Source organism: Rousettus aegyptiacus, unplaced genomic scaffold (genome assembly GCF_014176215.1).
Source record: "Rousettus aegyptiacus isolate mRouAeg1 unplaced genomic scaffold, mRouAeg1.p scaffold_m13_p_6, whole genome shotgun sequence".
Lineage (NCBI taxonomy): Eukaryota > Metazoa > Chordata > Mammalia > Chiroptera > Pteropodidae > Rousettus > Rousettus aegyptiacus.
Window position 1 is genome coordinate 76,586,173 of NW_023416309.1, and position 17,159 is coordinate 76,603,331.

The following is a 17,159-nucleotide window of genomic DNA, read 5'->3' on the forward strand; positions in this document are numbered from 1 at the left end:
TGACAAGGATTCTCAGCATTAGTGATGATGGAAGAGGGTTGATTGCAGGGATGGGGACTGCACCGGAGCAACCAATGTAACTCCAGCCCTTCCCCTCTGCCTCAAGAGCCAAACAAGTTTCTTGTAGATCTCAAGGTCTAGGGACTTTTCCAGAAGAGCTCTGCTTCAGACCTGAGGGGGGTGTGGGGGGTGGGGAGGGCGGGGTGGTTGGGGGTTGCGATGGAGGAATTAGTTCTCATTGCCATGTTCTCCATCCCTGGTGAGTCCTTTGCACCTGGAGGCAACTGCAGACAGGAAAATCTCCTTCAGGTGGTAGACTACCCAAATAGAGACCACTGGGTTCATCTACCCAGTATTTCTAGTGATGAGTCACCCAGACCTAGCCTTGAATCCAGTCTCTGCCACCTGTGGTGTGATCTTGGGCAAGTTGCTTGACCTCAGAGCCTCCACATGTCCATCTGTGAAATGTGGATGATAAGGATGGCACCCACCTCACAGGCCTGCTGTGAGGGTTAAGTGAGAGCACATGAGCACAGAGTCCAGCATGGAGTCCATCGTGGGCATGGGGATTGTCAAGAGTGAGCACTTAGCAGGGTATCCTTGGTAGCAGGGCTGCAGAACACACAGGTAGACAGGCCCCGCCTCAGCTCTAACGGCCTTGCTTGGGTATTCCCCCAGTGCACACTTTTTCCTGGAGATAGAAGGATTCGAGCCAAATCCCACTGTTGCCAAGACCTCTCCCCCTGTCTTCTCCAAGCCCATGGACTCCAACATCCGGCAATGGTGAGTACAACCCGCTGCCCAGCCCCTTGCCCTGGCCAGCCCTCAGCTCCAGTGGGTGGGCAGTGACTAGCCTTCAGCCACATGGCCAGGCCTGGCTGTGACATGGTACTGTTGTCCATTTTTTAACTTGTCCCTCTTTCTACTCTTTCCCCTTCCTTCCAGTGTCTCTGGCAACTGTGATGACATGGACTCACCGCAATCTCCTCAGGATGACATGACGGAGACGCCATCCAATCCTAACAGTCCCAGGTGAGCCTGGCCCTTCCCCTTCACAGAGCCCTCCAGGCAGGTGACAGAGGAACAGGCACTGGGACCTTCAGGAAAGCTGCCATTCCTGGGGTGCTGGGACAAATGTCTGCGCCTATGGTTGTGATGTGTAGGAATGTTTTCGGGGAACGAAGTATTACATTTTATAAACTATAAAGGTAATATTTATTCATTACACTATGCAGTAGAATGAGAACTTAATGCAATACATGTACCTAAATTAAAAATATGTGCATATAAACCATCAAACATCAACATGCATTTTGCAAGAACACGTACTATCAAAGGATACACATCAATGTATTACCATAGTTGCCTATTTGGAGTGTGGGGGCAGGGGAGGGATAGATGAAAAATTCAAACAACACAAAATATGAAAATAAAAATTTCCTTCCCTAAATTCCATTCTTTCGAGGTAATGGCTATTAACAGGCATCTATTCTTCCAGATCATTACTATGTGTATCCAAATGTATATTTTGATAGCACATGATTGTATTTGGGTTAGAAAGGGAGCTTGCATAGGGCAACACAGATCCTAGAGGCCTGGAGCACTAGTGGAGGGGATTTTAGGTGTGTGACAGACACACAGAGATGTTTGGGGGCTGGTGTAGTGCTCTGTAGGCATAGTGCCTCTGGGTGGGGGAGGGGGAGTGAGGAGAGCATGGAGTGGTGGTGTATGTGTGGTGAGCTAGAAAAATTTTCTGGCCTCAGTGCAAACCTGGCCAAAGAAGAGCAGAGGCGAAAAAAGAAGCAGCTGAAAAAGTGCATCTTCGCGGCTGTGTCAGAGGGCTGCGTGGAGGAGCTGCTGGAGCTGCTGGTGTATCTGCAGGAGCTTTGCAAGCGGCGCCGCGGCCTGGATGTGCCTGGTTGGTGCTGCGCTGGCAGAGGGTGCGGGGCTGGGGGCCCTGCTTGGCTCCTGCTGTCCACTTTCCCTCCCATCAACTCATGGGGTTGGCGTTTGGGGAGCCTTGAATGCTGGGTTAGGAACCTGACTCTGAGGGCAATGGGAGCCATGGTAGGGTTTAGACAAGGGAGCATCATGGACTGGCTACTGCCATGAGGATGGGAATGAAACTGGAGATGGCCACGATCCAAATAGAGTTGGACCCCAGCGATGGAGCTGGGGAAGGAGGAATAGCACTTCAAGCAGTGGCATTGGCAGGACTCAAAGACTGGGCAGTGAGGGGGAGAAAGGAGTCAGGTGGTGCCATTGGTGACTTGGTGGACGGTGGACCCCCCGCTGTCTTGGGGACTAGGGGAGTAGCAGGTTATGAGTCGGGGGGTGGGTAATGAGCTCTATTTGTAGCCTACCAGGAGCAGGAAGGCTGGAGATTTCAGGGCCTTGGCACTGAGGTGGACAGTGGGAAGCCAAGCAGTGGATGAGACTGACTGCCCCTTACCAGGGGGAGGTTGAAGAAGGCAAAGAGTGAAAGGCCTCTGATAAGGCTGTCAGGGGCCTTAGAGAAGAAGGAGCCAGCAAAAGAGTTTCTGGGGAGGGTTGGGGAGGGAGGAAGTGGGAGCTGGGGAAGTTACATGCTCAGGGATACTCGCAGTCGACATGCTGCAAGGAAGGTCTTGAGGTCTGAAGCTGCAGCTCCCACACCCTGGCCTCCGTTGCTCAGAACCAGGAGAGCCAAAGGCCCCTCCTGCAGCTCCACCCTGTGACCCTGCCTGTAGACTTCCTCATGCACAAGCTGACATCCTCGGACACAGGGAAAACCTGCCTGATGAAGGCCTTGTTAAATATCAACCCCAACACCAAGGAGATCGTGCGGATCCTGCTCACCTTTGCTGAGGAGAACGACATCCTGGACAGGTTCATCAACGCCGAGTACACTGAGGAGGCTTATGAAGGTACCTGCCTGAGGGAGGGATGTGCAGACAACAGGTGAAGGCCAGGCCATGTAGGCGCACAGCTGTCACTGAAAGCCCAAAGCACATAGCGTGGCACATAGCAAGCACTCCTCTCTTCCTTCCTTCATTCTGCAAATAATTTTGAGCACTGACCACATACCAGGCATTGCTTTTTTTGACACCAGGGTGTAGTGGCAAACAAGACAGATAAAGGCTACTGGTCTAAATAAGGTAATTTTAGATGGAAAATGCTTTGAAAATAAAGTAAAAGAAGGTAATGTGACCAAAGTAACTGGGGATGGACAACATTAGAGGAGATGGTCAAAGAGGTGAACGTTGATTTGAGGCCTGTATGATGAGAAGGATCCAGAACAAAGCAAGGGCAGTAGCCTGAGATGGAAATGAACTTGGCACATTCGAATGATGAAAAGAAGGCTGGAGATGACATTAGAGAGCTAGGTGGGGCCAACACATAACAACTATAAGTATCATCATTGTCATTATTATTAACCCCTCCATTTGGGTCTCAATTTTGTGGTTCCTCTCTAAGGTGGGCCCGAGAGAGTACAGGGAAACCAAATTTGGGATAGTGTTTCCCTGCCCAGGAAATCCGCTGTGAATAACCAGTAAGGTATATCCTCATTTGAGTTTTTGGAGTCAGTAAACATCCTATTAGGATCTTATGAGGTGCTTGTGGCAAAAATTATGGGCTCAAGAATGACTGGATACTATCTTGCTGAGATGCCAGGGAGCACTAAACATCTCAGCTTTTTGCAGGTAGGAGTCTAGCTTGGGCCCTTAATTTTTCTCATGGGAGAAAGTAATTTTATTTTTATTTATTTATTTAAACTCTGCAGACTTTCAAAAAGATTTTTTGTTATATACCAAAAAAAAAAAAAAGGCAAAGATTGTGAAAAAGTAGAAGCTATGGAGTGAAGGAGAGGAAATCCAGGGAAGATTACTAACACTGAGGGCTGAACTGCATACCGAGCTTCCTGATACCCAAAGCAAAGAGAGAAACTGGATGCACTATATTATGTTCTCGGCTTGTCACTAGGTAGTTGACACTAGTTCTATAGCCAGAGAAGTTTAGGCCAGTGCCTCAAGCTTCTCTGTCCTGACTCTCCTCCCCTTTCAGTCCCCTTCCATCCCCTCCTGTCTTCTAGTCAGTATTGCAGGGACTTACAGACTCTTTTTCCTAGCAGCATGTTTTCCTTGAGGGCAAGGATGAGTCTGTCTTCCCCATAGTGGATTCCCTGGTGCCCTTGGGTCTCACATAAGAGGTACTTAATATTTTTTTTGAATCAGTGAGTAAATGAAGATTAGTGTCTCTATTAAGGCTTTGTTGTCCTGGCTGCAAATCCTTACCTCTCTTCTTTCTCAGCTCCCCCTGTCCCTTTCTTCTTCTATAAATCTGCCTCTTACTGGTGGATTAGTGGGGAGCTGTGGGCACCCACTCTCTCTCTCTCTCTCTCTGCATGGTTGGAGGAGCCATTTATTCCTGTCTTCTCAGACACCAATCCCCCATTCTTCCTCTTGACAGTATCTTCTGATACCTTCCCTTATGTGTTCTAGGTCTTCCCTGACACTTGAGACCACCAGAGGAGCATTTCCCTCACTTTGGGCAAGTCACCTTGCCCTCTGAGCTTCAGTTTCCACATTTGGCAGAGGCTGATATTTCCTCTCTCTACTGCTAAGAGGATCTAATGACAACTTTTAAAATATTATTTTTAGCATTTTATCAGTGGTCTTTAAAGACTTAAGAAAACAATTTAATTAAAAATTTTAAATATACATTTGAGATATTTGCATAATGAATCTCTAGATATCCACCATTGAGATTCAACATTATTTTTAATTACATAAATAACACATGAATAGAATTTCTTTGTAAAACATTCAGATAGTTTCATTAAGTAAAAGCAAACAAACAAACACAAAACCTTCTCTCGTTTTCCATTTTCCTCTCCGGAGATGATTACTATGATGTGTATGCTTTGAGGACTTTCCTAGGCTTTTGACATATGTGTGTATGTGCACATAGAAATAGCCTTATTTATTCATTTATCTACTTATTTAATATAGACTACTATTATATTGTTTGTATTATTCTACAACTTAATTTTTTTTTAAATTAACTATATGTCTTAGACACCTTCTCTTGTCAGAATATTAATGTCCTCCTCCTTTCAACCTTAGTCTGAGTACAGCTGTACAGTGGTTAATTTCACCATTCCCCTGTTGACAGGCATCCAGATAGTTTCCAATTTTTCACTATGACAATGTCACAATACATACTCTTGTTTGTGACCTTGCACACAGAGTACACATGTTTTAGGAAAATAATTTGAACTAGAATTTCTGGGTTCAGGGTCATGCACATTTAAAAGTATAATGGTTATTGCCAAATTTGCCTCTAAAAAGTATTACTGCCCCAATCCTTCACTAATTCTTCTTCTCCCCCTCCTCCTGACTACCTCCTCCCTTCTTTCCCATGCTCCCCGTCCCCAACTCTTCTTCTTTTCTTTCTTCTTTGCCTTTGCCCATCTGGTGGATAAAAAACAATAAATCATTTGGTTCAAATTTTTCATTTTCCTTATTACTTGTATTTCTAAACACCTTTCACATTCTTTATTGACTATGTGTATTTTCTTTTCTGTAAGGTGCTTAATACTTTTTCTAAGTTTCCTTTTAGGTCGTTTGTCTGTTCAGCTCTATCTTGCTTTCACATTGGAACCACCCAGGAAGCTTTACAAGATACAAGTTGTTGATTTCTAGGGCTCTTAATAGATTATTAACTTTTAAAAACACATGGTCTCTTCTGTGTTTCAAATATTTTCTCCAGCCTACCTATTGCCTTTTAACTTTCTTTAAGATATCTTTTAAAATACAGAAACCTTCAATTTTTATGCAATCAAATAGTTCTTTACGGTTTCTAAATTTTGGATCTTACGTAAGAAGTGTTTCTATACCAAAAGTTTAGTTATAAACAAATTTTACAATAAAAAAAAAATGCTTAGTTGTTTCATCCACCAGGACTTTATTTTTATGGATGGTATGATGGTAGCTCTTTAGAAAATGCTGTTTCTGATGGAACATTCTGAGACCTTTCCCCCTACTCCCAGCCTTCTGCTCCCTTCCATCTGGAGGTCTTTAGGCTTCACCAACAGGGTTAATGTCCCTCTTCCTCCTTGCTGCCTGTCCTCTGTTCCATTCCTCAGTCAGGGGCACCACCCACCCAGCACCTAGGCCAGACACCTGAAATTTATAGGAGACACTCCTTCTCCCCTAGGCCCCGCACACCATTCTGAGGGTTCTTTCTCCTAAGAGTCTTTGGGCTTCAAGATCTCTCTTCGCTGGTGCCACAGTTCTGCATAAGTCTGGGCTCCCTCTAAGATATCCTCCAATTTTGTAGCCAGAGTGACCTGCAAAAGTACATGAACAAAACCTGAAACTCTGGTCAACACCTTGTGATTTCCCATGACCGTTAGGATAAAGTTCTAATCTCTTAACTTGGCTTATGAGGCCTTGAGCTGGCCTCATCGACGAGCCTCATTAAACTTATTTGGCGGTGGCGGCTTCGCGGCCACTGCTGGGAAGTCCCCAGACCCACCGAGGCAGCAAAAAGAGACCCTGCTCTGGTACCGCCGCGCCTCCACCTCCCTGTATGGTAGCACTCAATTTTCAGTGAGACTGTGTGCTTCTTGAGGACAACAATCAAAGCTACGTCCGGTGTGCGCTGTATCGCGGACGCTAAAGCTCAGAGCGAGCACTCCATAAACATTTCTTGCTTCCATGCAAGAATAAACGAAACAAAGAATGAAGTTGGGACTTCTGGTAGCTGGCGACACAAACCAGGCAGCTGTTATTTCGCCATGGTTCCGAGGAGGGTATGCAGGCCAAAAGGGGGAAAAGGCCAGACAAGGTTTGTCACCTGATGTCCCAGCCGCTGAGCGCCGCCCCACCCCATCCCACCCCATCCGCAGGGCAGACGGCGCTGAACATCGCCATCGAGCGGCGGCAGGGAGACATCACAGCATTGCTCATCGCGGCGGGAGCAGACGTCAATGCCCACGCCAAGGGGGTCTTCTTCAACCCCAAGTACCAGCACGAAGGCTTCTACTTTGGTGGGTGCCGTCAGCCGAGCCTGGGTTGGCGGGGAGAGTTCAGGAGAGGGCGGAGGGAAGAGCCGCCCCGCCCCCCTCCACCCAGACCGTCTCAGCCCCGAGAGGCGCCGCCGGGCTTACGAGCTGGTGGCTGGGTGGCTGGTGACCCCACTGAGAATTTCTTCCGGCTCAGAAGTGTCCGGGAGGACAGAGCCCAGACTAGGGAGTGGGCAAGTGCAGATCCATCTGAATTGGATCTCCAGGGCGTACTAGAGAGGGAGGGCCTGGGAAGGTTGGGAGGGTGCAGGAGCTTGCAGCCTGGGAGCGTCGTCGCCTGGTGGGTCTTAGAAGGCACCAGGCATCCATCCACCTGAGTAGCCCTCTGTAAAGAATAGATACCTGGGAAAAGAGCCCTCGTTTATGGATGAGGAGACAGGTTCTGAGAAGGGAGATGACTTGCTACAGTGTAGTAAGGAGCTGATGTAGATGTCCTGGCTGCCAGCTCTGGCCTCTGTCCCCTGTGCTCAGTGCTTTTCAGGACTGCAGGCAAGGGGTCAAAAGTGAGAGCATGAAAATTCCCTGACGGACACAGTAGTGGGTCCAAAAGCAATTGGGATTAGGATGCTCTAGGGAAAGATATTTGTTTAACTATGTAATTTAGGTATAGTGAAATTTCCCCATTTTAATGTACAGTTCTGTTCATTTCCACAAATGCATACCACCATAATCAGGACAGGAAACGAACAGCTCTATCACACCAAAAAATTCCCTGGTACAAGTCTGTAGTCAGCCCTTCTTCCTGACTGACAACCTCTTTTCTCCACTGGGTGGTTTTTTAATCAGCAGGACTAGATAGGTCTCGGTGGCCTTGAGGACAGAGTCTTGTCCAGTCTATTGTCCAGCGTCAGACCTGATTGGAGCTGGTGTTGGGAAACATTTGTTGGGTGAGATGAAGAGAGGGACAGGAGGGAGTTTGGGAGGGAAGCAGCAGGAGACTTGCTGTTCAGTCCTACTTCTGCCTTAGGCTGGCTGTGTGATCATGTGAGTCGCCTGCCTTCTCTTTTCTTAACACATATTTATTGAGCACTTACTGTATATATCAGGGACTGTTTTAGGTGTTTGAAATCTATCAGTGAACAAAATAAAGGCCTCATGGGAAAGAGAACATCAGTAATAAACATGAGAAATAATATTATATATGTTAGAAAATGAAAGATGTATTAAAACATAAAAAATAAAGCAGAGGAACAGCATTTCTGGGGCAGGAAGAAGGTTGATTTCAATTTTACTAAGGCAGGGTGACTCATTGAAAACATGGCATTTGAGCAAAAACTTGAAGGAGGTGAGGGAATGAGCAACGCAGATGTCTGAGGAACAGCACTAGAGGCAGAGAATAGCCAATGCAAAGGCCCTGGGGTAGGAAAATCCCTGTGTGAGGAAAAGGAAAAAGACCATTGTGGCTGGAGAGGAGTGGGGGTGGGGAGAGGAGATGATGTCAGAGGATGTAGGGCCTTGTAGGCTCTTGTTGGAACTTGAGCTTTCATAATGGGTAAGGTGAGCCTTATGTGTTAGCAGCATTATTCTGGCTGCTGTGCTGAAGACAGAGTGTTAGAAGGCTAGGGTGGTAGCAGGGAGACTAGCTGGGGGGTTATTGCAATGATCTAGGGGGTCTGGGGAGACAGATAGTCTCAGGGGTCAATCCTACTGAGATGGTCAGGATACAGGCTTCAGACCTGGGACTTGGGGAACACTACTCCGGTCCATGACAAAACTGAGCCCCTGTGTTCTCCCTCCCCCAGGTGAGACACCCCTGGCCCTGGCAGCATGCACCAACCAGCCAGAGATTGTGCAGCTACTGATGGAGAATGAGCAGACAGACATCACCTCACAGGACTCACGGGGCAACAATATCCTACACGCGCTAGTGACGGTAGCCGAGGACTTCAAGACGCAGAATGACTTTGTTAAGCGCATGTACGACATGATCCTGCTTAGGAGCGGCAAGTGGGAACTGGAGACCATGCGCAACAATGACGGCCTCACCCCGCTGCAGCTGGCTGCCAAGATGGGCAAGGCCGAGGTGGGGCTTGGAGGCAGGTGGGAGGGTGGGAGACACGCTGCCATCTGCCAGCCCTGGGGCCCCACAGGTCACACCTGGGCCTTGGAAAGGTCTCAGCCTTAGGTCTGAAGTACAGTTGTGGCCTGAGGTGAGTTTGTTCTGAATAGCCACTGAGATGCAGTGTGGGCCCATCCTCTGGATTTTAGTCCCTGACACTCATGTTTCTAACTCCTGCCATGGGACCCCCTTGCTGGGATCAGAATGGGGGAGCCTTAAAAACTATAGTGACATTATATCTCAAATGCCTCATGGCTGAGGATTCCTACATGGCGAGGCGCTGAGCGGAGGCTGGGTGTTTGACCCTCGGGACCTTCAGCCTCTCATGAGGACAGAGGTCCCAGAATAGCTACTCTGGATCCAGAGCCAATGGGCTGCTGCTCCCTAGCTCTGGAGTGACCCTAGCCTGTCCATCAGGTTGAAATTCTAAGCCAAGTCTCAAGCAGAGTATGTGGCTGCTCATGGCCCTTTCGTGCCCTGTATGATGTGGCTGTGGAACTCAAGGCTTGACTGGGAGCCTTGGCGGAGACTTGGGATGGGGTGAGCTCGAATCTCTATTGGTGGTTGGAGCCATGATTGGTCTGAGATCAAAGTGGGGGATGGGGGAAGGCTTGGGTCCTGTCCTAGTGATCAGGATTGGGGCCCACAAGGGACCTTTTCATTCTCTTGTCAGAGGAGGAGGGGATGGAGAACGGCTTTGACAGAGGAGGAACTGTGTGTCTCCCCCCCCCCCCACCCCCCGTCCACTCTCTGCTGCCCTCATTCTTAAGACACAGACCCTGTCTTTGCGGAGATCTGTCCAGTCTGTAGGAGCTCTCTGCCTGGGCTGGGTCAGGTGAGATCAGGGCTCTGACACTGCCCTCCACAACAGGCATCTTCTCCTGGGCCTTGGGTTGGTGCCAGGGGAAGCCCTGGCCCCCATCCTGGCATATCCCAGGGCTCAGCTTCTGGGGAGTAGTGAGCTGGACAGCTGTGGCTCTATCTTACCTTCACATTGGAACCACCCAGGAAGCTTTACAAGATACAGATGCCTGGGCCCCCTCCAGAGATTTGAACTGAGTTAGTTGGTGGTGTGAGATTTTTTTTTTATTGTTCCCCAAGGCCCTAGTGTACTGCAGAGTTTGAGGATCACTGATGTAAAGAGTGAGTCCCCTGGCCTCTCCATAAGGCTATGTCTTGTATCACTCCTGTCTGGCCAGAGCTGGAAGCCTCAAGTGTTAGGGTCTTGACTGAGGGTAGGGTGGGGAAGCTGGAAAAACTTCTAGGTTCTTCTCAAATCCAGGCCAAACAAATTAATTTTCAAAATTGTCAATTCCTACATTCTTCACTGAATGGGTTTTATTAGCTGATTGTATAGCTTTCACGGCATAGACAAAGGGCCTTCACACATTTTGTCTCTGGTATTTTCAATCCCCATTGAGATGGGCAGAACAGTGGGCTTCTCTCCCTTTCTATAGATGAATCCGAGCCCAGGGGTCGCAGTGTTGGATGCAGAGGTGGGACTCAGTTCATCCATGGTGGGAGCATCTTCTCAGCCCTGCTGGCCCCAGGCCCGGTTCTGTGGCTGACAGTTGTTCATATTCCTGTCTGCAGATCCTGAAGTACATCCTCAGTCGTGAGATCAAGGAGAAGCCACTCCGGTGCCTGTCCAGGAAGTTCACCGACTGGGCCTATGGACCTGTGTCATCCTCGCTCTACGACCTCACCAACGTGGACACCACAACAGACAACTCAGTGCTAGAAATCATTGTCTACAACACCAATATAGACGTGAGTCTCCTGGGTGGGCTGGGAAAGGCCAAGGACTGGGGGCACTGGGAAGACCCCATGCCACTAGCCAAATGTGTCTGCACTTTGCCTCATTGGGCAGGGAGTCACACAGAATGATCAGGGCCTGTGCTGGGTTCCTCCTAGCTATTCTTGGATGGGGGTCTCCTGGCCCCAGAATCTTGGGTAGTGCGGGAGTGAGGTGGGTGGTTGGTGTTGATCTTCTCCACCTTGTTTCTCCCCAACTCACCCTACTAGTTCTATATGGCCAGACTTAGAATTCTTTCTCCCTCCAAACCTGGCCCCAAATGAGGGTCAAGGAGTGCACACCTGAAACAACCAGGGAGGCCTTCCTGGAGGATGCAAGAGAGGAGGTCAGTGAAGCTGGAGGGGAAGAGAGAGGATCAGCAGTGAGAAGTTTTTAGCCCTTGGGAGGAAGCAAGGCAGCAGACTAAATCTTTGCCCTTCACATTTTGTCAAGAGTCATGCTTCTCAGAGCCTGCTTTTCCCAGGGGCTCGGTGGACCCTCACAGTAGCCTGGTGAGTGGGGCAGTTTGATTGATATCAGTTTTATAGATGAGGAGACTGAAGCCCAGAGAGGGTAGGGGCTTTCAGAGAAGGGGGACCAAGTTGGGGCCAGAATGCCTGTCACACCTCTGCCACCTTCTAGCCATCACTCCTCACTGAGCAGTAGCACCTCCTGCTGGAAGCCTGGTTCCTGTAGCATTTGGCTGCTGCCTGGGGCCACTGGCAAGGAGCCTCAGGAGCCAGAAATGACTCTTCTGACATTTCCAGCCAAACCAGTCCATTGGACATGACTGGCCCCTCTGCCAGGGAGCACTGACTCAGGGCTCCCTTTGAAATGAGGGCCTTTGACAATGGTACTCCTCCGCCTTGTCTCTGTGGTGACTTTGGTGGTCTACCCCCAGAACCGGCATGAGATGCTGACCCTGGAGCCCCTTCACACTCTGCTGCATATGAAATGGAAGAAGTTTGCCAAGTATATGTTCTTCCTGTCTTTCTGCTTTTATTTCTTCTACAACATCACCTTGACTCTCATCTCTTACTACCGACCCCGGGAGAAAGAGGTATGTGGACCCTTTGTAGGAGGTATGGGGTGGTCAGAGCTGTAGGAGCTTGGAGCCACCCCATGTGCATATGGGGAAACTGAGGCCCAGAGAGGCCAAGAGATTTGCATGGGCTTACCCAACTGTCATCCTTCAAGGTTTATAGGGAACTAAATATGTCTCTACTACTTAGCTGGGCTAAACCCCAGGTGCTCTGCTGCAGAGTGACCCATGCTAGGGAGAGAACTGGAGGATTAGGAGACCTAGGTTCTTCCCAGCTCTGTCTAAATCTAGAGCTGGTCGGGTTTTTCTGCTGTGAAGGCCACAGGAAATGGGAGGCAGGGAAAGTCTCTTGGACAAGCTTTTACACCACTCTGGGACTGTTTCCCATCTATTACCCAGGACACAGAGTTTCAGCTTTATTTAACTGCAGCATGAGACTCTGTGAGTGTCTGGAAGTAGATGGGCTCTGGAATGGATAAATGCCATGAGGTGCGAGGGCTCTTAGCATGGGCTGGTTCATGTTCTTTACTGTAGAGCTAGGTTTCCACAGTGGGTGGGGAAGGTACAGGCAAGGGGCTGCCATTGCCTCTGCCACCCTGCACAGAGATCTGGCTCCCTGCTGGCTTCTGGCCTAGCCTGAGGGTTCAGCCTGTGTATGTGCTTGGTCCCTCCAGAGCTGTGCTACCCCTGCCCTCCTCACTCCCCATCCTGCACCACCCATTCTTTCCTTTCTTCCCAGGCACTCCCTCACCCCTTGGCCCTGACACACAAGATGGGGTGGCTGCAGCTCTTAGGAAGGATGTTTGTCCTCATCTGGGCCACGTGCATTTCTGTGAAAGAGGTGAGTGGGCCACTAAACCCTCCTGAACTGGTCTGCGATGCAGACAGGTGATAGTAGGCCTGGCTTCTCTCCTGCCCTGTTCTGCCATGACTCCTGGGGGGCTTTGGGGACTCATTTCCTTTCTAAGCTTTATATTTCTTAGTTACAAAATGGGCAAATAAATAAGCATTTATGTACCATACCTCCATCACCTATGCGCCCCTCCATCCTTTTGTCTATCTATCTGCTGTTTATCTAACCTCCCAGCCACTCAATGACCCATCATTCTCTCCCTTCCATTCACCCATCCAATCACCTGCCCTCTCTTATTGACCCAGCCACTCATTTATCCACTCAGATACTCACTCATCCTTACTCACTATCCTTCCATCTTTCCAACTGTTTAGCAATAAATCGCTTGATTGATCCATCCATCCATCAATTCATTTAACCAATGAATCAAAAGGTGTATTCGATACACATTCTATATGTGGAACCCTGTGGGGGGACGATGGGGAGGGAGAGGATTTGTCCTCCTTGAACTCACAGTCTGGTAGGGGATTTCAGAGGGACACGAACATCTAGACTTTGAGATAGTTTATGAAAGGGCCCTGTGCTGGGCTCAGAGGAAGAGGTCTGACTTTTATCTGGGGACAGGGAGAAGAGAAAAGGCTTGAAGGTAGAGATGGCACTGGTGGGACTGGGCGTGAGGACAGGGGGCAGAGGTCATGACAGGGTGTGCATGGGGAACAGCATGAGCCTGGAAAGCCGGGCCACATTTGGGAAATGGCAGGTAGCTGCGTGGCTGTGCTGCTTTGCGGGTTCTGGGGTGAGGATGAGGGTGAGAGTAAGAGATATAAGAAGATTTGGGGGAGCATGCACTCTTACTCTGGGGCACAGGCACAGGTCTCTTTCTGTGTCACTCACCTGGGCTCTGGCTGGGCCTCTACACACTGAGTCTCAGTCCTGGGAAAACACCTGCTTCCTCAGATTCTCCAGTGAGGGGGCACAGAAAGGATGCAGCTCCTTTTTCCTTTCTGGTCTCAGGGCATCGCGATCTTCCTACTGAGACCCTCGGATCTGCAGTCCATCCTCTCAGATGCCTGGTTTCACTTTGTCTTGTAAGTAGGTCTGTCCTCTTGGTCACAACCTTACAGGCAGGGCTAAAGTCCTGTATGGTGGCTGCTGTGTTTCTCTGGAACAGCTGCCCTGCCATGTCACCATGTTCCAGTCATTCTGCCATGGTCACATGGCCAGGGACCTACTGTCCCGCTTCTGGAAAGAGAGGTACCTAGATGCCCAGGGAGAAGCCTAGAAAACCCTAGGACAGTGCCCACCACCTGGCTGCAGTGAAGGCTGACTCCCTCTGCCAAAGGGCTCCAGGTGGCAGATAGCATGGAGAAGGCATGGAGAAGCTTAGCAGTGCTGCTACTGTTTAATGAAGGGTTCTAGCCCAGTTCCTCCAAGTCGCATAGGGTCTAGAAGTTGCCATCTTGGACCCTGGCAGATCATGGCTAGAAGGTACTTGAGAAATCATCGAGTCTCATTTGCATGCATGAAAACTGAGGCCCAGATCTGGGAAGTGAGCCACCCGCAATCACTCAGAGCTTCAGTGGTGTCAAAGCCAGCCCCACCCTTTCAGTCATCTTCTCCCCACACTAGTGCAGGCATGGCTACCATAAGGCCCTAGCCAGAAAGCCTAGCTCAGTTCTGTCTGAATAAGGTCATGTGCAGTTGACATCAGAGGCTTATGTGGCCCATCTCTGAGTGAGGAGAGGCTGATTCAGCACGGCTTCCATGTGAATGGAACAGAGAGTCTGCAGCATGGGTTGAAGAATGTTGGCCTCATAGCTCTGTAGACACCACTGAAGTCCCTCTTCTGAGTATTTGGGAGGCTGCGCCTATAAGACTTTGAATCTTAGCCTGGTGTTTCCAAATACCTAGATGTTTAATGAAGTATGTTCCTACCTCCCAGAGGCATGAATGTAGTTCTTCACCTTTGTGGGGGCAGGTGAGCACCCAGATCCTGCAGTGAATGGGTAGGCCAGGTGTAGCACTGCTCCATGATGCAAGCCACATGGGATTATATCACCTTTGAGAAAGTATGATGATTCCAGAGAAAATCCCATTCATACAGCCACTGGCTTTTGTGCAGACCAGGGGCACCAATGCATTGTCCTGCTCTTCTGTTCAATTCCAAACATTTGCTTGTCACTGCACAAGAAAAACAAGGTTACCTGTGTCTTAACTTTAACTAGTTACATGTTTTATAATGGTGGAGACTGCCTGATGTTATAAGCAAGAGAGGGTTTTTATCCAGATGCCTGTATAACTGATGGTGTACAAACTGTTTAGGAGTAGATTTTAATCTTGTATATTTGATATATATTGTATGAAAAATTTTTTAAATCGTGGGAAAATATACATAACAAAAGTTACTAAATGATTACATTTTTAAGTGTACAGTTCAGTAGTACATTCACATTGTTGTGCAACTGATCTCTAGAAATCTTTTCATCTGGCAAAACTGAAACTCTGTTCCCGTTAAACAGCTTTCTGCTTCCCTCCCCACAGCCCCTGGCAATCACCATTTTACTTCTGTCTCTTTGAATTTGACCACTCTAAGGACCTCCTATAAGTGGAATCATATGGTGTTTGTCTTTCTGTGACTGGCTTGTTTCACTTAGCATATATCGTACTTTTTTTTTAAAAGATCAAAAGGTAGCTTTGAGGGACTTTTGTTATGGTTGGCTTGTAAGTATAGCTTTTGTCAGCTTTTATCATTTTAGTTAAAAATGCAATCATTCACTGTATCCTCAGTCTACCCCAGTGGTTCTGCAATTTGTGTGAAAATCAGAAATCATGTGGGTGATTTAAAAAAATATACAATTTCCTGGGCTGTACTCCAGATCTCCTGAGCCAGAATCTCCTGGAGCCCTGGGGATCTGTGTTTTTAAAAAGTCAGCTGCAACGATCCCACTGCTGGCCCCAACTCACATCTGGTGATGTGGTTTGGATTTTAGACATAGGTGAGTGGGTCCGGGGCAGCCTTATCAGTCTCTTCAGCATCAGCCACAGGGTTATGGTTCAGGGTTTAAGGGCTGTTGGGGGTTTGAATATCTGCCCTGATGCTGAGAAGTAAGGCCCTTGTCTCCTGTGTCTCCTGAACAGTTTTGTCCAGGCTGTGCTTGTGATACTGTCTGTCTTCTTGTACTTGTTTGCCTACAAAGAATACCTCGCCTGCCTGGTGCTGGCCATGGCCCTGGGCTGGGCGAACATGCTCTACTACACGCGGGGGTTCCAGTCCATGGGCATGTACAGCGTCATGATCCAAAAGGTGTGTTTGGGGGCTTCCAAGCATCAGAAACACACCGGCTGAGAGAGTCCTCAGACAATGTCATTTTTCAGATAGAGAAACAGTCTGGAATGCAAAAGGGGGTTGCCCAAGGGGCAGGCCACTGCTCTTTCTCTTGAAAGTCACTGTCTCCACTTGCCTTTGGTCAGCTTTAACTGTGTAGACCTTGAAACGCCTGGGCTTGTTGGGCATTTGGGAAGGGATACACTTTGTGTATCCCTCACCCCAGGCAGTGGTGTGCTGGTAAATATTTAACAATTGGCTCTCTGGGAAACACACACACACACACACACACACACACACACACACGTACATATGTTTATTGTAAAATTTACTATATAAAGGATGTGTAGCATACAATTTACAACAATAATAAAGCATAAAATACTCTTTATTGTAAATTCCACATAGCTAGTTGAATCTCACAGAAAATTAGTTGATTTTTGTTCAGCTCTTATATCTGTTTCCAACCTATGGCTGCAGCTGACAAATGAGTGTTATTCCAACATAAATGTTGGTTGATACTTTATTTTAAGGAGTAAGATGAAGTGAGATAATTAAGACTTACGTTGGAACTTCAGTTGTTTGTCAATGATGTGAGTCACTTGTTTGGTGAATTGAGTAATAGTTTTCAAATACTAGAAGGCTATTTCATTAATATTATTATGCTTTTGCAATGTAGCAGCTACAGAAAGGACACATTTTTAAGTTTAATTTGCTCTAACATTTTCTCTATTGCTGTCTTAAGTCTAGATCTAGACAATCAACAAAATAATGAGTCAATCTCTGATTTGTAGCATTTATGAATTTTTCTGGTATGAATGTTCACCCTAGCTTATTTCCAGCTACCAACATGAACACTGATCACAGAGCTGGGAAGAGATGGACAGACAGTAACACTATTAATAGTATGTCTACCATATGGCTACAATAGATGTAAATAACCTTAAGATCATAGATCACTGTAAAATGTAGTAAAATAACTAAGAAGTGATGAGTTTTGAATACTTACTATCTGT

The 17,159-nt window shown here is 48.0% G+C and overlaps 1 protein-coding gene across 2 annotated transcripts in view; it reads left to right on the plus strand.

The window, feature by feature from the left end:
• The window catches only part of TRPV3 (transient receptor potential cation channel subfamily V member 3), a 28,112-nt gene that overhangs the window by 6,132 nt on the left and 4,821 nt on the right, over nt 1–17,159 (plus strand). For both annotated transcript variants that reach the window (XM_016138847.2, XM_036223743.1), the window contains exons 2-12: nt 679–783; nt 946–1,032; nt 1,764–1,918; nt 2,730–2,906; nt 6,893–7,033; nt 8,812–9,092; nt 10,722–10,898; nt 11,825–11,983; nt 12,705–12,806; nt 13,833–13,906; nt 15,957–16,122. In XM_016138847.2, the coding sequence (XP_015994333.2) occupies nt 679–783; nt 946–1,032; nt 1,764–1,918; nt 2,730–2,906; nt 6,893–7,033; nt 8,812–9,092; nt 10,722–10,898; nt 11,825–11,983; nt 12,705–12,806; nt 13,833–13,906; nt 15,957–16,122 (1,624 nt within the window). The remainder of the gene's footprint in view (nt 1–678; nt 784–945; nt 1,033–1,763; nt 1,919–2,729; nt 2,907–6,892; nt 7,034–8,811; nt 9,093–10,721; nt 10,899–11,824; nt 11,984–12,704; nt 12,807–13,832; nt 13,907–15,956; nt 16,123–17,159) is intronic.